This window comes from Phytophthora sojae, assembly GCF_000149755.1.
Source record: "Phytophthora sojae unplaced genomic scaffold PHYSOscaffold_1, whole genome shotgun sequence".
Lineage (NCBI taxonomy): Eukaryota > Oomycota > Peronosporomycetes > Peronosporales > Peronosporaceae > Phytophthora > Phytophthora sojae.
The window spans coordinates 13,205,289-13,226,380 of NW_009258115.1; the positions used below are offsets into that span (position 1 = coordinate 13,205,289).

Sequence of the window (21,092 nt, forward strand, 5' to 3'; positions counted from 1 at the left end):
GATTCTCCGACAGGTTCGAATATGTGTGATGTATGTAACCATGCATTTACTGTTGTAGAAGCATCGCCGGAAAGGCGACGTAACCTCACCTCTGATTTTGCAGATGCCGATGACGGAAGCGAGTCGGCCTACCACCCGGATGATGACACTGACGCCTCGGACGATGACTATACTACGCCAGTAGTAGAGAGGAGTCCAAAGGCGATGAAGAAGCCGATGTTGCGACTGGAGGTTAGTCAAAGCTGCCTATACACGATTGAGAATGCATCTAACTTGTATGTACAACTTTTGCCGTTTATGCAGATGCTAATCTCGTCGACAAGTCTGAAGGCCCACGAGCCTACGTAGCGTTCGAGTCCGATGCAGAGAACGATGACGGAGATGACGAGGGCGACGCACCTGAAGATGACTTGACTGAGCTCGACGTGCAACTGCCCGTGCCGCCGGAGCTCTGGTTTGATGACAAGCTTATTGCAACTATTGGTGGAATGGAGAATATTCTGTCGGGGACTGTGTCCGACGAGTTGCTGCGAGACATGGGAGAGAAGGGCTGGGCTGACCTCTCCACGTCAACGCCGTACGACTACTTGATGCAACCCTACGAGGATCGCCCAGCCAACTCGCTGAACCAAGACTATACTTACCTGTACTCAGGAGAGTCGGGGCCAACTGCCAAGGCACTCGATGCGGCTGAGACTCCGTCTGGTGCGTTCTTCTACTTCCTGCAGCCGGACCTCTGGGAAGATATCGCTTCCGAGTCCAACGATTACTTCAAGGAGAACATGGATGAGAGGGTGGAGTGTCAACACACCAAGCAAGTCGCTCGACAGCTGAAACACCCTGAGTTCAAGCCAAAGACGAAAGAGCAGTTACGAAGTGAATTGGAAAACTACCCGGGTATTACACCACGCGAATTGTGTGTTTTTATTGGGCTTCTTATTGCAAGATCGATCGTGCCTAACAAGGAGAAGCTGGCGCACCATTGGCGGACGACGGGTGAAGGTGCGATACCTCGCGGATGTTTTGGTCAGTTCATGGTTCGCGATAGATTCATGCATCTGTCGCGAAGCCTTCACTTCAGTAGCAACAGCAACGTACGTGCATCCGGTAGACGATGGGCGTGCCTCGAGCGCGCCCATGTTTTTTTTTGGCGCGTAAGATATCTTATCCTGTATCCTACCGATTAACACTTTTAATATTGTTGTACGATACAGGTTTGAGGTGTACTGTGGAAAAAAGGAAACTGGTGGTGCGTCCGGCTCCACCGACTACAAGTCCGGCCCGGCCGCCGTCGTGCGCAATTTACGAGAAGTTTTTGGTCCTTCACCTCCTGCGGATGGAGCGATGCGCCTTGCCGTCACGGATAGGTTTTACTCTGTGGTTCCTCTCTCGATGAAGTTGCTCACGATGGGGTTCTACTCAATTGGCACCGTCCGCACCGACTGTCTCGGGCTGAGCACGAAGCTGATCCCGAAGAAGAAGGGCGACAAAAAGAAGCCGCCCAAAATACCCAAGAATCGTCCAGCCAGTATAGAGAGAGGCACATACATCGTCTCCGACGCGTTGCACATTCCTGGCATGAGGGTTTTGCGTTGGTGGGACACCCGAGCCGTGCATATGTTGAGCACTGGCGGAAGTGTTGCCATGGACCGGATCGTACGCCGTGACAAGATGACTGGCGAGCAGCATGAAGTGGTATGCCCGCGCATCGTCAAGGACTATCAGACCTACATGGGCGGCGTGGACGTGCACGACCAATTGCGTCTACAAAGGTGAAGTTGAGTATCTTATATATACAAGTTATGATTGTATCTAATCGTGTACGCTACATGTTGCAGGTACTCGCTGCAGTTGTGCATCAAGTACAAGAAGTACTACAAGTCCTGCTTCTCGGACTCGTGGATCTCGCCATTATCAACGCATTCATTGTGTTCAACGCTCGACGCGCAGCCAGCAATCTCCCAAAGCTTAGTCACGTCAAATTCTTGAAGCAACTTCATTTGGAGCTATGTCAGCTCCGTGAGGAAGACTGGGAGGCGTTACAGAGCAACGAGCGCTTCCAGGCGACGCCGTCCAAGCCGCGGCAGCGCAGCAAGGCTCAAGCAACCCACCAGCCTGTACAGAACGATGAATGGCGCCCGGGGAACAACCAGCAGGGGCGGAAGAGACGTACGCGAGTGTGTACAGTCTGCTCGCTGCTCAAAGGCACCGACAATGCTCGTGGAGGCGATTCTTCCGTGTATTGCAGCGAGTGCAAGCTGCCGAACGCGTCCAAGAAGCCCATGGCGTGGCGAGTGTTTCTCTGCGAGAAGGTACAATGGGTCTGCCATGTCGTGCTTCGACATCTGGCATAAAGCCTGGCGGAACGGTACGCTGCTGCCTAAGAAGGCGGCGAAGCGCAAGATCCGCGCGCGTACGCCGGCACGCAGCGGGAACGAGAATGAGGAGAAGGACAAAGGTGGGAGTGTGCAGTCGTCGAGTGATGAGTCCACGACAGGCGGCCCGCATCTGCCAAAGCGAGCTCGTGTCGCTCCGGATGCTGTGATGCGTGATTGAACGGGGCTTTGCGTCCGTCCATTTTTACTTTGGTTTTGTATACCTGCATAAACACGACATTGAACTTGATTGCATCTGTTCCATTCGTGCAGTTATGTACAGCCTTTTCTCGACTCTGCTCACGGTGATCATGTCTCTCACACGTGCATGTGTGCACACCATACCGTTTACTACGCATAAGGTGTATATTTATCGATGCTCCTACTTGTATAAAGTGGAGATACACGATAGGCGAAGAGGCCCTCACCCAGGGTTAGGGGTACTGTGCGCCTTTCCAACAAAAACAATCATACACGATACCAAAACAACCTGGTTTCAGTATAGTATCCCTTCCCCTGGTATACACGTTACCTTAGCGGATGGGGGGGCCAAAACACCTTCGGTCTCAAGGGGTTAAGGACAACAGTAGCTCGGCCAATAGTAGAAACAAGTGAAACCGTCGGCGACCCTTCACACCTTACGAGAGCCCACTGTTGGCCCTCTGGGACCGTACCTAAGTGGGTGTTTACAAATGCTAAGATATATGTTATCCTTAACCGGCCAGTAAAGGACAAAATTGCCCCAAAATCGAGACCGCCAGATTTGTTTTTGTCCTTATTTTAAGGATAAAATTTGTTGGGGCTAAGGAGTGTTTTGGTGCCCCATGCATGTTAAGGTGGCGCATACATACTCACTAAGAAAATCGAGAGATTGGGGTCAAAACATACACTTTTTAGGGACGATCTATACAGATTTGCATCCAGAACATACATTGCATTCCTGGCCATACAAAAAGGATAAAACGAGTTATGAATATGTAGAGAATTTAATCGGATGACATTCGGATTTCGGATTGGCATTTCTGTCTCATCCGGTTTAACCGGTTTGAAAATCGAATAAATCCGGTTATATTCGAATGCATTCGGATTGTTTGACTTATTACATTATGGAGTATCCTTCTATATACGAATAAATCAGCAATCGGCTACCACGGGGTAATAAAGGATACACATCTTTTGAGTGATCATGATTGGATAAAATCAGAATGTGTTCAAAGAAATGTCCCAAACCAAATTCGAATTGCATCCGGATGAACCCGGATCAGAATCCGGATTTTTATTGACCGGTTGCATTCGGATTTCATTCGAATGCAACCGGTTGAAACCGAATTCGGCCATCCTTTTACATTCTCTATGAATATATATTCATAACAGACCTCCCCCACAAATCTGCACGAGCAATGTGCAATATACCTCGCAAAGGTAGTGCAGCCATGCTCGAGATTTGCTCCAGCTGTCAGGAGGATGTACTAAGTTAGATGAGCTTGAGAGGGAAAATGTCGTAAGTCGGGAAGATGTATCCAGGCATCATTAGCTCAAACTCAGTACATTTCCATTTTTGTTCAACCTTTGCGAATTTTGTAACCTCGCAACTTTTATTGGTCCGACCTTGGCAGATTCTCCGGGAAGATCTGTAAAAAAACCCGTGCGAGCTATACATCGGCAAACAGCAGTCTCCCCTCCGCATCCGTTTTTCATGTGGAGTGACTATATATAGCGGGGAGCTCCGCCTGCCTTAAGTTCATTTCTCCGCGTCCGAGGACTTGGCGCCGTGTGACTGAGCTCGACTCGGAAGAAGCCTTCGATGACTACCGCGACGGCGATGTGTGCTGTGCTGCCATATTTCTCAAGAGAGACCTAAAGTCATGCCGAGATTGCATGGGTGCCACACAATGGTGGAACGCGGCTACAATGCAACAGCGCGATCTGCAGTGACTTTGGAAAGTGCGCTGTCATATACAAGGTGCTTCAATGCACTGGTTTCGACAAATGGCTGATCATGGGGAATAGTGAATCTCATTCGAGGGGTGCTCTTCCGTGCACCACCGTTCTCCCTGTCCGTCTGACGAAGAAAATGAAGACGTTCATTAGCGAGCAAGACGAAATCGGCAACCCTCCGCGTCTGATCTTGGTAAACCAGAAGAAACATTCTTCGATTCCGGCTCCAAGGCGTGGTCACTTCAATCCAGAACTCGTTGAAGAAGATTCGGTGAGAACATGGGACAAAGAACTCGATACGCGTTATTGAAGCTACGGTTCGATCGCATTCTTGTCTCTGGTATTGACCACAACAAAGCTTTTTCTGGCAATCGTTCTGACAACGACGACTACGCTTACGTCGGCTCTGGGGAGGATGATGATCCGTTTATCCTTGGAATCACTTCTCTCGCGATGATTGATGGATCCCTTCTGTTTGGATCGGCATCCACTTTTACATTGTTTCATGCAGATGCGACTTTTAAGTTGAGCGACATTGGCTATCCATTTCGTGTGGATTTACAGACCAGGCACGCTCGTATCAGCTTGCTGCGCTCTTTGTCGTTAGCCATCGAAGTGCGTTTGAGTATGGAGAATGATTTAGGTGCTTAGCACCGTTAGTGCGCAACATCCGAGGCCGTGATCTTCGTGTCGACGCGAATATGGGAGATGCCGAAGACGCGCAATTCTTAGCCCTGACGGCCGTACCAGAATTTGCAGAAGCTACTGTGCTAATGTGCTTCTTTCACGTCCTGTACAACGTACGGAAGAAGACTCAGCACTTCCTACCCAACGATCGGTACATGGTGATGCGGTCGATGATGGATATGCATTAATGCAGCAGTCAGCGCAAGTATGACGAGTGCAAGAAGCAGGAGCTTGCCAAGTGGCGTGAGTCAACTCACTTCGTCTCGTTCACTAAGTACTTAGAAGATGAATGGGTGAAAGGCCGGTTCTGGCGATGGCAAGTGCACCACACGCCCCAAGGATACTCGACTACAAACAATCCCTGCGAATCCTTCAATGCGATGCTGAAAGCATTCCTACAAAGGCGCAGATTTCACATACGATTGTAGCTACAGAAGTTAGTCGATTTTATTGAAACGCTAGAGCCAAAGAAGCTGGTCACAGCCGGCTACGTCGCCGTGCCCACAGCAGAATTAGTAAAAGCTGTCATGATGACCTCTGGTGAAGTGTCCGTGCAGAGCACCGAGAACCCGAAATGCGTGCATGTGAAAGAGATTCGACGTTCGGCCCTGCAAGTAGAAGAAAAAGAAGAAGATGAAGGTTTGACAAAATCACTGGAACAACTATCAAGAGCATTCGGAGACGCGAACGCTGAGGATGCCGACGAGGCTGACAACACGCCTGACGGCATAGTGACCGATGTTGACGGAGCGGTCATGGTTACATGTGCTGGTGATGAAGTGGCTAACTCAAAGCTTCAGGCTTGCAAAGAGGGTATTGAAGAAGACGACATTCCAGCGAAGGAGCGTGATCTGGAGACAAAAGCTGTCAAGTGGTCCCTACGAAGGGCCCACCGCAAAGGGATACCAGAGCAAGGCTGGATCGTTGATCTTGACAGGCGTGTTTGCGGCTGCAAATATTTCGGTAAGATGCTATCCTGTGCTCATATTATTGTTGCCGAGCGTACCCGTGGGTTAAACGGTAGCAGGCATGATCCAGCGGCGAAGCTGAAAAATCGGATCCAACGAACGAAACTGGGTGAAAAGGCACAAGGTAAAACCAAGAAGAAGCCGGCCAAATCTCGACTTGCACCCAGCCTTGCCAGTCGTGCGCTGGCCGAACGTCCTCCGAGAGCCTCATCGGCCCTGGACGTTCAGTTCATTCTAAACTAGAATGTGATTGGAGATTGCACGCTCATCTACAAATTGAATGCATTGTTTTTATTTCAACTTCATTTGGATGCATATTCCTTATTGCTTAGCGCTCGGGCGCTTGACTCTGCCAAAGAATCCGTGCCTCGCTTCGAGTAGAGGAGGATCCAGATTGATGCCAGAATTGTCGTTGTGTTCGAGTTGATCGCGTGCACAAATGTACTTGAGCCGAGCTCGTTTGATTCTGGTTTGAGAGAAGTCCTCCGACGGAGCTGTGTCGTCATCGCTGGGCTCAGATTCGAACCATACCATCCCTTTAGCTGATGCAAAGACGTTTGACACAAAACTCGCTACCGCCGTAAATGAGGTGCCACGACTTCATGGTAGCGTAGCCTCGCCCGAAGAAATCGTGGGACTTCGTCATTTGAACCGTCGCGGGGAACATCGCCGCGCCCACTCGTTTTGTTGGTGTCTTGCTCTTGCGTTTTGGTTGAGCCGAAGCTTGAGTCTTGCGTTTTGGTTGAGTCGAAGCTTGTAGTTCGCTCATCTAACACCCCGGTAAGGTCGCCCGTGAACCTTGAGTCAGGTGTTGCTGCCATGCAAGATCGCTGATCGTCCTCGGATAGCTCCTTCCACGTGTCGCGTAGCCGTTTGCCACCACCGGGGCTGTACCAGGTTTCGAAAGTAAAGATGCCGACAAGATTCTAAGTCTATAAGGTTGGTAGGACAACATTATGAAAATTACTTCAGGTATATAACCCTCTTGTGCGTCCGTAGATCTTATGCGCATCCGCGTCAGCATTTTTCCAGTACAATATGATCCAACCAACTTAGGCCACCCAATAACGCAATGTACCTTAAAGTAGTTCAGCACCACATAATTTTTCTGGCCTAATTGTGCCGTTAAACAAGTCACAACATGCATCAAATACAGCAGTATATACAGTGGCGTAATTAGGCCGGATGTGCAAGCAGCGCTGGCGGCGCGATATTAAACATGTAGAAGCGAAACGTGAAGATGTTACATTTTTTGTTATGCAGTACAAGCAGTGGCGTAATTTGGCCGAGTATACGAGCCAACGACAGCGAAGGCCGTTTTGGCTCTTTTCGAGCTAAACCATACCTCATTTAAGCTCATTATCGGTAGCGATTTACGTAGCCATATTTACCAAGCTTATGATTACTTGAAAGCCATCGATGCTTTGACAACTCTTCGTTTTCGTGGAGTTGTACTGCAAATCTCCAAATTGATTAGTGAAAGCAGCAAATTACGATTTGGTACCACCACTTACAGGAGGCTAATTCGTACTAAAGCAGCATGTTTGGCAGCACCTACCGAGACGAGAACGTTTCTGGTGACCACAAGACGATCTCAGTCAAGTTCGCAGTTCACAAGAACTGTCGTTTGCGCCCCTGTGGATGTTTGAGATAATGCAGCATAAGATTTTATGTTGCAGTATCGGTTTAAGAGCCATTTGAAACAACAGCAAATGACAGTTGTACAGCAATTATATTACAGCATAGCAGCGCAAACTCCGATTCATTACAGCTCAGAGCATGCTTTCGGCGGTACAAATGTAAGCTAACCAGGCAGCAGCAATAATAAAGAGGGGTGATCAGTCAATCAATGTAATCTGTGAGGATCGACCGTATCGGGGCAGCAAGCGAGAAGGGTCGCTGTCGTATCGGTTGAGTTAGTTTAGACATGTGGCTGTCATGCCTACGATATCTACATGTACATGTCGGAAGCCACAGCAGCAGCAACGATAAATCGTCTTTGAGTAAAACAAAATTATCGCAATTGATTAATGGTACTGAGTGCAGACTGTTTGTTGCGCGTCGACTTCGAAGCGAGGAGAGCTAAACGGCATGAAAATCAGTATAGCAGTGCTACAAAATCAAGTTCCAGGCGTCACATTTGGACATACAGCCCGAATAGCCCCAGCAAAATAAACACATTATGCATTCAACATGAACCGAAGTTCAGCTTGGTAGCTTGAAGCTGTGCAGTATGCAGCAAGAATAGCAGTAGTGTGCGTTCATGCAGATCCGTCACGGCAGATCGAGCAGCATAAGCGACCCAGCAAATGAATGCATGGCACTTCACAGTACAAAAATAGGAGCATGTGCTAAAATTCAAAAACTTCTTCATGCAACGCTCTTCTACGGCACGCGTAGCGCTACTACATAGGACTACTAGTAGTAAATAAAGTTTTCTACAATGCAGATTTTGGAATACAGTAAAAAAAGTCTGCCGAACTGCGAATACCGCGGGCCAAAGCCCGCAAACCAGTATTGTATAGTGAAATGAGTTACTTGATTAGTCTGTTCACTACTGTAAAGCTCCAGCGGATTTCGGCACTATCGGCTGACCTACCGGGTTTCAACTACATGGATCATGGATCCCTTGTTAAAAAAGTAAAAAAAAACTGTTTGTTTGAAATATTTTGCACCTTGTCAATATTTTGCAGCTTCGTAAAAAAGGAGTCTCAAAAAGTGTTTGTTGTTAAACAATTGACCCTTTTAACAATAATGATAACCGCAAAATATTTACAAAGCGGCAAAACATTTACGAAACTTCAACAAATTCTTTGTGAAACGCCCTCTTGATTTTTTTTTAAAACCGCAATATATTTACCAGAAAATAGTTTTATAAAACGTTTTTGAAACTCGTGTTTGTTAAATATTATGCAGTTTCACTTATAATTCGGACTGCAAAATATTTTTAAAAAACCAATTAAAACTACGTTTTTGAAAATATTGTGCAGTACGAATTTCGATACTCCTATAAAAGGAGGCATTTTATTTTTAAAAAACCCTCTAAATTTGACAAGGGATATCAACCAAATCAAACGATATAAAGAGTTTGGTCAAGCGGAATGGACTCACATTTACTTCGCTTTTTCAAGACTGTGCAATAGTTTTTTTAGAATGGATGTTGATGTTTACCCCGTAGATGACAAAACGCATACCCGCGATGAACTGCGAAAATTATTTTTACGAAAATGCAAATATCTGGCGAAAAATGTTCTATAATAAAAGGCACCCGTTGCTGCACCCAACTGGATAATATGTGACATGCTACGAGCACCCAGTCGTGACCAGTCGTGACCAACTAAGCACCAACCATGCCCTAGTGGCACCCATGTAGCACCCATCTGAGCCCCAACTCGATAGAGCCAGTGCGGATAGGTATACACCATAGCTGTATAGCCGGAAGGCGGTGCTTGCCGATCGCTACGAATGGACGACGGTGGACACGCAGCTTGATGACACGGCGCGCGTCCTCCAAACAAATCGAACATACAGAGACGAACTTACCTGCTTAAAACGCACTTACATGCTTGAATCGCACTTAGAGACTTGGAGCTGAAATCTAGATGTCACTTGGAGTGTGAGAGCACAAGTTGTTCTTCTTCAACCTCATAGACTCGCGAGCAGCCTTAGCACAAGTTGGCATGCACGAGCCTCAGAGACCAGCAAGTATCTTGAGTAGCACGAATAAATGCATTGATTCCAAAGTTGTTATCATCTGTTAGCTCCTGCTACCTTAATCTTGCAAGCACATACGTAGGTAGCGGTATCGCAGGCACTGCAGCGTCTTCTTGTCAAGGTGGCCCAGCGGTTCAGCTCCGCAAAAGATCTCGAAAGCATTCAACACGTAGATACCACAGTTGTAGCTATCTGTTTGCACCCCGAGGCCCGACTTGTATGTCTGCACGCGCAAACTCATTTCAACGGTACTTAGTAGAAGGGGTATTAGCGTCTGCGCCACAGCACGAACACCAAGCAGGTAGGAAGAGCTAGAATCGTAGATGCATACCTTGCCTTTGGCGAGGTTCATCATGATTGAGCACCAGTGGATGTTGTTGCAGTTCACCGGAAAGAGCGCAATCTCCGTTGACAGCCCCCTCATGGCCCGCCAAATGCCCGCAGTCTCGGCACTGACACTGCCGTCCACGGCAACGCCCAGCGCCGAAGCGTCGAAAATGACGATGTTGGGATCAGAACCGAACTTCTTGAACATCACCGTTTTCATCGCTTCGTCCGTAATGCATTCCTTAGCAGTGAGGTCCAGTACTTAAGTCTGCATGTAAAACCAATTCACCACAATAGTCAGTAAATAACCATGGAAAATAACAGAGATAATGAGTGTAGATAGAATTCCAATGGCTTTCAGCTTTTCCGGAAGCTCAGGGTCTTCTTCAACAGCAAAGCTCGGATTGGCGAGGCGAGAAAATTCTAGCTGCTTCAACCATTTCAACGTCTTCTCGATCTGCTTTAGGATGTCACACGGTGGTGCCATTTCTTCATGAGTGCGATAGTAGAATTAGCAAACACCCCAACACCGAGGATCTCAAGCGCAATGTCAAATTCGCGAACACCGGGATGCTTCCGCTGGAAGGCCGACACATTCGCCATTTACTTCTTTAGCAGGTCCTTGGAGAACATTCGCACAATCTCTTCTGGTCTCATCAACGGCTTGTTCACGGGTAGCTTTGTAATTGCATGAGCAATAGGAGGTTTCTGCTTGCCGACAAAAACAAACAACTTGAATTGGAGTAGTTTTTCATGAGTCGAGTTGAACGTCGGGTTGTCTTCCAGTAGCTCGTACGCTGAAATCAGGCTGAGACCATCTTCGTTGACATCCTCTTCAACCCTTGCAGCATTCTCGCTTCTCTTTGCCTTTACTGCTCGTGTCTTCTGCTTGGGGCGTCCTCGAGGTCTGGGTGGGCTTTCAAGCCCAAAGTCACTTGTTGCTTCGCGAAGAGCCACTGCATGTTGTTGTTTCTTCTTGGCTTGAACTGGAGGTGCAACCGCCACAGGTAAGGTGATCTCGGCTTGGCTAGAATTGACTTCATCGGAGGTGTCGAGGCCGTCTGGGTTTGTCGGATTTTCTTCAGAGACCAACTGGAACCCATCTGACCCCAGTTGCGATCCATCCGTACTCAGCTGTGATCCATCCATACCCAACTGGGTGGTCTGCACACTAGCGGAGGAAGATACGTCAAGATCTTGCGCAACGTGGTGCTCAGCCGGTAGCTCCGTAGATTGCAGAGCATCTGCAGGTTCAGCCCCGTCCGTCATCCTGGATATAGCCGTATATTCACCGTGCTTGAAAAGCTTGGCCACATCTTGAAGAACTTCCATCGCCGTCCTGTACTTCCGCATACCCAGGCATTCGCAATATGATTAAATTAGCGTTGTATGATGCGTTGTTGGGCTTTGATTACGTACCTGGTGGCTTGCTGTCGAATACTCGGCGAGATAGGCCTCCAGCTCCTTCCATGAGTTCAATTCGCGCTTCATTGGAGGAGGGGGCTCGACCTCTGGCTGGCCTTCTTCCGCAACGTCGTGCGGAGTGCAGGGATGAGCAGAAGCCTCCGTCCGGCCTTGCTTGGGCTGCGACGCGTGGCTCGCGGAGTCTTCGAATTCTTCATCACTGCTGACGTCACGTGGGGGGCAATAGGAAGAATCACTGCCCTCGTCGCCGCTAGCCCCACACGCTGCCTGGCGGACGGCGCTCCGGCGCGGCGCGCGCGCCACCGCTTTCACCCGCAGGTCGTGCACCATTCGCACTGGTTTCCAAATAGGTGGCGCGAGGGAGGGGGGAAAGAAACAATACACTACACGCCAGACGGATACGTTCATGTCGCAAAAATCATTTAACCTATCCCTTCAGTTGGGTGCAATACTCACTTCCATAATAAAATTGAACATAAATTGTCAATATTTTCTACGATAATTAGACATACAATTGGTTAGTTTTAATCATGAGTACAACAAATATAAAAAATGTTAGAATAGTTCGTGGCATCTTGTCATACAATGGATTTTTGTTGTTAGGAAAATGACTTTTGTCATCGCAAGTCGATACTTACTGTATGTCAATTTGGACAAAAAGTCGGCGAAAATGCCGACTTTGGCGGGTATTTGCTATTTTATGTCAGTGCGGTAAAAAACCAAACGCTGTATTGTGCCCTGACCCAGGCGATGTACACTAGCACAATGGTTTGGGCGCGCTCTCCTTTAATGTCGTTCTTCTTCACTTCGGCGGCCATGATCTTGTGTCGCCGCGATTGATCAAGTTGTCCGCGAAGCCGCTACACCTCCACGCTTCGGAAAGGAGGTGCAACCGAGGTGTGTGTCGCTGGGCAGCACACTACTCACCAGCCTTAATGCGATCGGAGATTTTACCTTTTTGGCTGTCAGTAGTCAGGGTCGCCCTCAAGCAGCCAGTAGCCACAACCTCTGCGAAGAAACGCGTAGGCTCGCCGTTCGGCCAGGAAACCCCCAGAACACAGATCAACCTCTTTTTCGAGAGTCCGATGTCGAGGCAACCTCGCGTGGCTGTGGTTAACATAACGTGCACGGCGAAGAAATTTGACGCAATGCTGAAGGGGCTCAACGGGCTAGAGAAGTTGGTGGGAATAGTCTACGTGGTCAAGCACCACCAAGATCACCTCCACGTCGTGGTCGAGCTGAAGAAGACCAATCTGTTGCAAGGACAGACCCAACTCTTTTTGATGCAGGAAACCGCGCTCTTGCTCAACGAGAAAAATTGTGTCCTAAGCTCAAATATCTAGGGGGTAGACTCAGCGCATGAGTACTGGGTGTGACACCGATACACCCCGAGAACGATGAAGATTGAGTGGAGTAATGACCAGATCACCAATGCTAACTACTACGAGGACGTGCTTAGAATGGCCAAGCGACTTCACGCGAGGCTCAAGGTCATCTACAGCATAGGCTAGATCAGCGGACATTCAAGGCCAAACCTTTACAAGTTCATCCATCCCAGAACCAGTAAAACTGAGACGAATAACCCTTAGTCCAAAAAACGATTCTGCATAACGAGTTGCCGCAGCTTAAGAGCTACAAAATTAAGTAAGGATGTGTCTACCAACATTAAACCTAAAATATATATCAGTGGCTCAACTATTTTAAAGTGTATTTTTTCTACCACGAATTAAAAAAACTATGGTAAAAATAATCATTAGAATATAAACAGTATAATATCGGTATCTCGTATTACGCGATTATGCAAAACAAGCATATTATTATGGCGTTTTGTATTTAGTTGTGATTTTGAGATATCATCGTGACTTTGACATCTGTAGAATGTACTTCAACTTTATTAGTGGTTCATACTAAATGAGTAAATACTATGTAAGTAAAAGAAATTTTCCTTTTTTGTTTCAATTTTGTTGGATTGTATATTGTAAACGTTTAGCGCGCCTTTCGCTTTATGGTTCATCACTCTCTAAACTCATTTTACTTAGGGGAAATAATAAAAAAATGGATTCCGGACCAACATGGACTACAAGAAAAAATGCGTTCTTTTACATACGACAAGGCCATGATCGTCTTTTGGTTTATGGCGATTTATCAACAAAAGGAAGGTCAAATTTGCTGTTTCACTTTCTTGAGTAACCCATGTCGTCCCTTTTGCTAGGGCAAACGGGAGGACAAAAGTGTTTCCCCATGATTTCAGAATAATGTTCCTCAAATATTGTCCTAGACGGATCGCTAGGACAAAGATTATGGTACACTATACTAAACTCAAATGAAATTTGGTTCTGTCCTACCATTTCTTTTCCCTCTTTGTCCTAGCAAAGTGCCCGAGTGGGGTTAAGACAAGATTAAGTCGATCATTTTGAAATTCTCAATAACAAAAGCCGATTCAGCTCTAATCGTGTGGGTTGGTTTGTTTTCAACCATGTTGAAAAAACAACTGTTCGCAAACATTATCTCAACCGTAGAAAATATCGAGAAATCGGAACTATTGTGGTATAAATCCCTTTATTATTTTTATTATATTTTCTTATTAGCTACCGTCATCTCCTACGCCTGCTTCGCAGCCGCAGCATCTGCCCGGAAATTTGCCAGTTCAAACTGTCTACCGGCAATGCTTTACAAAATGAATGCGAACCTTGGTTGAGATCTGTTTGGAGCTTTGCTGAGAATACAAACGTTTTAGTATTTACTTGATTTCGCTCATACGTACCCAGCTTAATACATATACTGATTCATACCAGTGTTGTCGGTAGCGCACCGGTTCGATCTGACCACGCATGTAAACCTTTTGGAGAGCCCAGTGCGGCACCGGAGTCGTACCGGTTTCAAGAAAATTTATCTGTTAGATGTCAAGGGGGGTCATTGTTTGACTTGATGTACCACGGATATAATCCGATTTGGTCTGCGATAGCAGCACTAACGTAGCTTCCTATCCCAGTATCAGTACTTGTACGACGACTCCAAGCAAACAGTGTTTTTCAATCTCAATTCTTACTGAAGTACTACTAGAATACATGTATATTACAAAAAAGTTTCAAGCTTGTTTCAAGTGTGATGCCGATGAATGGGGGCTTATGGTCGACAAGAGAGTCAAGTTTGTGATCGGAAGATGGCAGGACGAGGCAAGTCTCGTTCTAGACCGGGTAAATCCGACATTTGGTGAACGGTTCCGGCCTCCGGGTCCTCTGTCCCCGCCCGGCGTGCGTCAGCTGCAAGACAGCGACCAACCTACCCATTTTTCAGGTACGTATGCTAACCCCGGAAGCTGGTTCAACGGATCCGCGTATACTCCCAAGTGCCCCCAACCAGTCGAGACGACCTCCTCGGACGTGTTCACGGCGATGTGCGGCTGGCAAGAGGAGAACAAGGAAGGACTTTGCAGCATGAGAGACTGGTGACCTCTCATGTGTCCAAACATTTCAAGCATCACCAAGAAAATCGGCATCAAGCCACCAGAAACCCAGAAATTCGGCACAAAGCCATCAGAAATCCGGCATCAAGCCCCCAAGAACTGCGCCCACCGTGGCCAAGTAGGCACTGCCTATAATCCAGGTCTCTATGGTTAGCAATTAACGTAAATAGAAGATCTCTTCACCGCGGGGGCTCTAGCATATAGCGATCAATCGAGGTGCCTCTGTGGCGCGTTGAAGTAGGTGCGCGTACAGGGAAAAGTATCGCCGAGTCGATTTCACTGTGGAAAGTGTGGAGATGGTGTGTCGAGCTCCGCCAGCTCAACGTCGTTGACTTTGAACGCCTCTGCACCCTGCCGCCATACAAACTGTAGTTTGTCCAGTGAGGCCGTTAGTTGTGTATTACTTGTGTAACCAAGAGGGGGTTGTCACCTTCGAGGTTCCCCCCCCCCTCAATCCCAAACATTCTCCGTGGGAAGCGAAGCGTTCTTTCCGTAGTCTACTCTACTCGTGTGCACTTACACGCTCCGATCTGCCTACCCAGTTCGACAGGTACTGAGCCCAAGTCACGCTAGGAGCCTCTCGTGGGTGTCATGAGTGAAGAGAACGAAGAGAGCAAGAGCAACAGCCCGCCGCCGCCGACGTCTGTGCCGACGTTGATGCCTGCTACGATGGCTCCTGCATGCAGCAGCAAGTCTGGGTGCAGGAGTGCCTCGAGCGCCCGGGGCGACGACTGTGACGCCTCCTGCCATGCCTGTGACGACTGCGTCGACAGCTGGTGTTGCTGCGCAAGCTCACCAACCTGGTGCTGGTGATCTTCATAGTGAAGATGTGCGTGGGGCCGTGCGCCCTGGTGGTGGGGTGCTTTTCGGGAGAGCAGTGGGCCCTGCCGTTGCACGTGATGGCGGTGAACCTGGTGGAGGTTATGTTGGCAACGGTGGCTCATTTTTCGCTGGTGGGCACGCTTTCAGTGGACTTGCGCCTCGAGTTGGCGTGTACCCACTGGTGCGTGTGGACCTGGAGGAGTTAGCGGCTATGGAACCGGGTACGCACCGACTACGGCAGCCGGTGAAGTGCATGCAGCCAATGGTGCTGCCATTCCCAGCGTGGGTGTGCCTCGAGTTGGCCTACCAAAGCATTGCGTCTCCTATAAACCTCCGATAATGAATGGAAGCTTCGACTTGTATGAGGTTCAACTGCGTGCTTTTCTAACCCGCTTGGGGTGCTGGAGCGTCGTAGATGGGTCGTTTCGGACGGACCCTCATGTGATCATGGATTTTGCAGCGAGAAACAACGCGGCTCGCGAGGCGATCCTGCATGGTGTGCCAAGCGCCGAAGCTGAAATGATTTGTCAGGAGAAAACCGCGGAGGCGATGTGGAGCCGATTCGTTGACAGGCAGACGAAGAGAGAATACTCAAACTATATCTTCACGAGAGATGAGTTCTACTCGAATCACTTCGTGGCTGGCAAAAACATGAGTCAGTGGATTAGAGAGACGGAGCTGCTTCGTTGCCAGTTACTTCATTTTGGCAAGCAAGTCTCTGACGAAGCCTATGCTGAGAGTCTCCTAGGTCATGTGTCGAGAACCCACCGCGATGTGGTGCGTCAGTTTTCGAGACGGTGGAGGTGCCGTGCGACCTGTGCCGACTTCTGCTCAAGTGATCAATGCTCTGCTGGCCGAGTCCGCACTTGATGAGCGAGTGGCGAATGAGGGTGAAACGAAGCCTTCACACATGTGCTGGTGTGGAAAGCAGTCGTATGAAGACTCGCACCCGCCCAAGCCAAAGCAAAACCAAGGCAAGGGTAAGAAGTGCAAAAGCAAGGGCGCTACAAACAAAAGTCAAAATAAGGTGCTCAGCAGCAAGGCGCGCGCAAGGAGACACACACGTGCCATTTATGTGGTGAGGTTGGTCATCTGATGGCGAACTATCCGGAGAAGAAGGACAGTGGACGTGCTAAGCCGGAAGTCTCTGAGTTCAAAAGGTGGCAAGGACACAAACCTAGTGGCAATGACAACAACAAACGTGGCCGTAAGGGCGTGAGCGCTCTGAGCTGTCATGTGCGTGGTGTTGCGATACCTGTGGTCGCCGCAGTGACTGGCCGATCCCCAGCAGGTACCGAAGTGGAGTGGGTGCTGGATTCGGCTAGCGAGGTGCACGTGTGCAACCAGCGCGCGACACTGCACAATGGACGAGTTGACGAAGTGCATGTATTCCAAGGATACGATGGAGGAATAGGAGAAAACAAGGAGGTTGGTGATGTTACGTTGCGTGTGAAGAACAACAAATCGCCGCATGCTGAAGTGATGTTGCCATTTAAGAATGTGCTGCTCACACCTGCTGCTCCTGATAATTTGTTGAGCATGGACAAATTGGAGACGGACGGGTGGAGTGTGAAGTTCGGCCTTCTGAATTCTCAGCGTGTGTGTGTTGGCTCCGCAGAGAGCACGTGGAGTTGCTGCTGGTGAAGTCCAACCGCCGCTACCGGCTGAAGGCAACTGCGGTCGCAGTGTACGCAGTGACGGCATTGCAGAGCGAGGTGCCGCAGCCTGTGAGTGATCAAAGGCTGAGCGTGCAACCCAAACAGCGTGGTGCGACGCCTCTGGAGCGTTGGCATCTCCGCTACGCCCACCTCAACTGTACGACGTTGCAGGAAAGGCTCGAAATGGGGTTGCAGCTGGCATGGAAGGCGAAATGCGTGACGTTATGGAGGTGTCGTGTTGGACATGTAAGGCTGCTAAGATGACACGTATGTCCTCCAAGAACACGGGTACTCGGCGTGCAACGCGTCCATACCAGAGTGATGAGTGACATGTGCTACGTGGGCATTCTCGCTTATGATCGCTTCAAGCATTTTCAGTTGGTGCATGCGGGCAGATACCTGTGGGGATTCCTGCTGCATCGGAAGCGTGAGGCGACTAAGGTCGTGTTTTCGCATCTGGAATGGCTCGTGGCCCAGGGCCATCGCATTGAAGTGCTCGCGTCTGACAAAGGCCGTGAGCTGCTGAACAAAACGATGCTGGCGTTCCTTCAAAAGAACGGAATCGAGTACATCTGGACCAACGCGTATAGTCCGAAGAAAATGGACTGGTGGAGAAGATGAATGGAATTGTGTTGAGCCGTGTCAGATGCCTGCTGTCCGCAGCCAACATGCCTAGAGCTTTGTGGGGCGAGGCATTTCGCTTTGTTCTGGAGGTGCTCAACATCAGTGCTACCAATGCCATCGACGGAGCCACGCCGTTCTTCCGCCGATTCGGCTCGAGACCAGATGTATCAAGTTTGCGCACGTGGGCCTGTGTCGTGTTCGTGTTCACGCCGAAGGTGCTACGCAAGAACAAACTCGAGAATCCTGGCAAACCCGGCGGTCGCCGTCGCTGATTTGTATCGTATTTTGCGCGGGGGCTGATAACGCTGATTGCTGGGGCTGAGGGGCGCAATGGTACATCCAAGCGACGCTATCTAGCCATGTGTGTGGTGACAGTGGTAGAAAGCCCCTATAAGTTGATGGCGGCGGTCGCCGTCGCTGATTTGTATCGTATTTTGCGCGGGCACGCTAGCGAAAAAAAGCACAGCCACTCAAGAAAGAGAAATCCATTCATGAACCCGGAGCTCGAGGTGGTGACGGCAGCTCCGGGTATGGCGCAGCCATCTAGAACTTCGAGCTTGACTGTCAACCCCGGCAGCACGAAAAGCGGCGGCACCATGCACCCCGACGCGCTGCCACACGCGACCGGCTACGCCCTGCACTCAGAGAGTTACCGAGTGTTAAGCATGGTGACTACGCCCAGCACTCAGAGAGTTACCGAGTGTTAAGCATGGTGACTGGGGACATACAAGAGGTGCGATCAGTGGAGTGCTTTGAGGACTGGACCGTGGAGCACAGCTACGTGGTGAAGCTGCTGTCCAATCGGTATGGTAGAGGGCGCCATGTCTCGCCAACGACGGTGCCTTTTGTACGACTGCCTGTTGTGCATCCTGTGACGCATGGAGAGAAAGGGAGTGTAGCTGAATTTGATGATCGAACCTCAACACGCCGAGGCTGCGATGATCTTTCTGCTTTTGATGTTCCATTTGATGTGGGTGGAGAACCTAGTGACGCCTGTGCAGGTGCGCCTGGACAGTGGGTTGTTGATGCGCACGAGGTTCCGGTGAGTAGTACCGCGGCACCAACTCAGCCGGCGCCTGCGGGTGTTCCCCAGTGGGGAGGTGACGCTCCTCCACTCGAGAGCTCTGGACGAGATGATGGCGAGGGTGGTGTTGCGGACTTGCCTAACAGCAGTCGCGCAGATACCGCAGCTGTGCTGTCGGACCGTGAGGCCTTGACTTCAGTGGGAGGACAAAGTGATGGAGAGATCGCACGTGATACTGCTGGTGCTGCGCGCACGGAAGCGGACGAAGTTGAGGAGAGTACCATTGCATTTGGTGATCCAACGGATCTGATTGATCAGTTGGCAACGTTTGATGAGCTGAGGGCTGATGATAGTGACAATGAAGACGACGAGAACGATGGGTGGAGAGGAGCAGGACCTGCTACATCGTCTCGGGCTTCATCTTTCCGACGCTCAACACGAGTTCGCCGGCCCAATGTACGGCTTCAAGACTACGAAGTCGAGATCCCAGCAAGTCTAGTGATCCAGGCGGTGCACGAGCTGCTGGAGCCGCTTACTGTGGACGATGTGCTGCACGCTCCAGACGCAGAGCAATGGATCGAAGCCATGCAGAAAGAGTTTGATGATCTGATGCGCAACCACACCTGGGTGCTTGCCGAGCGTCCGAAAGAGAAGAAGATATTGACCAGCAAATGGGTCTTTGTTCGGAAGAGGAATCCCAAGGTCGAGGTGATTCGTCACCGTGCTCGACTAACTATCAAGGGCTGCCAACAAGAATTCGAGGTCAACTTCTGGGACACATACGCACCTGTGGTGTCCTACGAAGCTGTGAAGCTGGTGCTACAGCTGGCGCTGCACTACGACCTGATGTGTGAACACGCCGACTTCGTGACGGCATTTCTAAATGGCCCGATCGGCGATGATGTCGAGATTTACATTGAGATGCCCGAGTACTTCTGCGATGGATCAGGTCGAGTGTGCAAACTGTTGCGTAGTCTTTATGGTTTGAAACAAGCGCCGCACATTTGGTACACTACCCTGGATAAGTACTTGCGGTCGTGTGGATTCAAGCGATCGAAGATGGACAATGGTGTGTACTGGCGCGTAGTGGGAGACAGTCCGATCTTTCTCACTGTGTACGTGGACGATATCATAATCGCCGCGACCGCCGCCAACGTCAAGCTCGTCGTGAGCGAGTTGGAGCGGAAGTTCAAGATCAAAGACTTGGGGTCCGTGAACCTCCTGTTGGGCATGGAGATCACGTACATCCCGGGGCAGGCGTTGTGGATCTCACAGCGAGGACACATTGAGAAGATATTGGCAAGGTTCAACATGGATAAGTGACGCGCTGTGGCGACGCCGCAAGCGTTAGGCAAGCTCCCGTTGTCAGCAACATCTGGTAATGAAGACGTGAATGATCCTGAAGTGCCTTATCGTGCTATTGTGGGTTGTTTGCAGTACTTGGTGCAGTGCGCTCACCCGGAGCTTGCGAATGCGGTTCGTACGCTCGGTGTAATGGGCCTACTTTGGCTCACTACTTTAGCTTACACGTGTGCGCGTGTATGTGAGGAAGCGTAGCTTAGTTTAAATTAGAGTTAATTATACTCGGGCCTCCGAGTATAGATTAATTTAAATAAACGATCCAAATAATGTTTTGGGTTAAAATGAGAACTGCCATTTTTGTTTTATGTTTCTGACTTCCTCTAAATGTGATATTCTAAGATAGGAATCTGCCAACGGCTGATTGGCAGAATTCCAATGCTATGCATGTCGCTCATTGGCTAAAAGATGCTGCTCTCAGCCGATAGGAATCCTAAGTCTCTATGGACCACCCGTTGTGGTGGTCGTAAATGTATGTAGCCTTTGGTGTGTCTACACCAAGGTCGAGAAAGTCTTTCGAACCTCTAACAGACGTCGTGTCTGTTAGAGTTACAAGTGACTGTAGCCACTTGTGCGTGTAACCCTGTTACACCACCACCACCCCCCTCAAGGTTAGTCGCGCCGAGTCACGGCACGTCAATCAGGAAATTGACCATTCGTCAATTCTTCACGTTGGGAGAAAGAAAACTCGAGCTCATTCCGCAA

General features: G+C 49.3%; 10 protein-coding genes across 10 annotated transcripts; 8 read left to right on the forward strand and 2 right to left on the reverse strand.

The window, feature by feature from the left end:
• Positions 1–590: 590 nt before the first annotated feature.
• On the forward strand, positions 591–1,187 carry PHYSODRAFT_470206 (hypothetical protein; the record flags this gene model as incomplete). The annotated part of the gene is made up of 1 exon (XM_009519711.1): positions 591–1,187. One exon carries the CDS (start codon positions 591–593, stop codon positions 1,185–1,187), a length of 597 nt encoding a protein of 198 aa, XP_009518006.1.
• A 13-nt stretch (positions 1,188–1,200) lies between these two features.
• On the forward strand, positions 1,201–1,776 carry PHYSODRAFT_470885 (hypothetical protein; the record flags this gene model as incomplete). Its single annotated transcript, XM_009519712.1, has 1 exon — positions 1,201–1,776. A coding segment is annotated over one exon (576 nt), but the record flags the coding sequence as incomplete, so codon positions are not given.
• A 2,502-nt stretch (positions 1,777–4,278) lies between these two features.
• PHYSODRAFT_389271 (hypothetical protein) lies at positions 4,279–4,551 on the forward strand (the record flags this gene model as incomplete). Its single annotated transcript, XM_009519713.1, has 1 exon — positions 4,279–4,551. A coding segment is annotated over one exon (273 nt), but the record flags the coding sequence as incomplete, so codon positions are not given.
• A 643-nt stretch (positions 4,552–5,194) lies between these two features.
• PHYSODRAFT_415010 (hypothetical protein) lies at positions 5,195–5,389 on the forward strand (the record flags this gene model as incomplete). The annotated part of the gene is made up of 1 exon (XM_009519714.1): positions 5,195–5,389. A coding segment is annotated over one exon (195 nt), but the record flags the coding sequence as incomplete, so codon positions are not given.
• A 141-nt stretch (positions 5,390–5,530) lies between these two features.
• PHYSODRAFT_295417 (hypothetical protein) lies at positions 5,531–6,211 on the forward strand (the record flags this gene model as incomplete). Its single annotated transcript, XM_009519715.1, has 1 exon — positions 5,531–6,211. One exon carries the CDS (start codon positions 5,531–5,533, stop codon positions 6,209–6,211), a length of 681 nt encoding a protein of 226 aa, XP_009518010.1.
• A 3,529-nt stretch (positions 6,212–9,740) lies between these two features.
• On the reverse strand, positions 9,741–10,229 carry PHYSODRAFT_324050 (hypothetical protein; the record flags this gene model as incomplete). The annotated part of the gene is made up of 1 exon (XM_009519716.1): positions 9,741–10,229. One exon carries the CDS (start codon positions 10,227–10,229, stop codon positions 9,741–9,743), a length of 489 nt encoding a protein of 162 aa, XP_009518011.1.
• A 515-nt stretch (positions 10,230–10,744) lies between these two features.
• Positions 10,745–10,969, reverse strand: PHYSODRAFT_404676 (hypothetical protein; the record flags this gene model as incomplete). The annotated part of the gene is made up of 1 exon (XM_009519717.1): positions 10,745–10,969. A coding segment is annotated over one exon (225 nt), but the record flags the coding sequence as incomplete, so codon positions are not given.
• Positions 10,970–16,049: 5,080 nt separating this feature from the next.
• Positions 16,050–16,592, forward strand: PHYSODRAFT_476302 (hypothetical protein; the record flags this gene model as incomplete). The annotated part of the gene is made up of 1 exon (XM_009519718.1): positions 16,050–16,592. A coding segment is annotated over one exon (543 nt), but the record flags the coding sequence as incomplete, so codon positions are not given.
• A 225-nt stretch (positions 16,593–16,817) lies between these two features.
• PHYSODRAFT_295419 (hypothetical protein) lies at positions 16,818–17,457 on the forward strand (the record flags this gene model as incomplete). Its single annotated transcript, XM_009519719.1, is given in 2 exon segments — positions 16,818–17,321; positions 17,341–17,457. 2 exon segments carry the CDS (start codon positions 16,818–16,820, stop codon positions 17,455–17,457), a joined length of 621 nt encoding a protein of 206 aa, XP_009518014.1.
• Positions 17,458–18,048: 591 nt separating this feature from the next.
• On the forward strand, positions 18,049–18,764 carry PHYSODRAFT_410807 (hypothetical protein; the record flags this gene model as incomplete). The annotated part of the gene is made up of 2 exons (XM_009519720.1): positions 18,049–18,262; positions 18,652–18,764. Coding segments are annotated over 2 exons (327 nt in total), but the record flags the coding sequence as incomplete, so codon positions are not given.
• Positions 18,765–21,092: the final 2,328 nt, after the last annotated feature.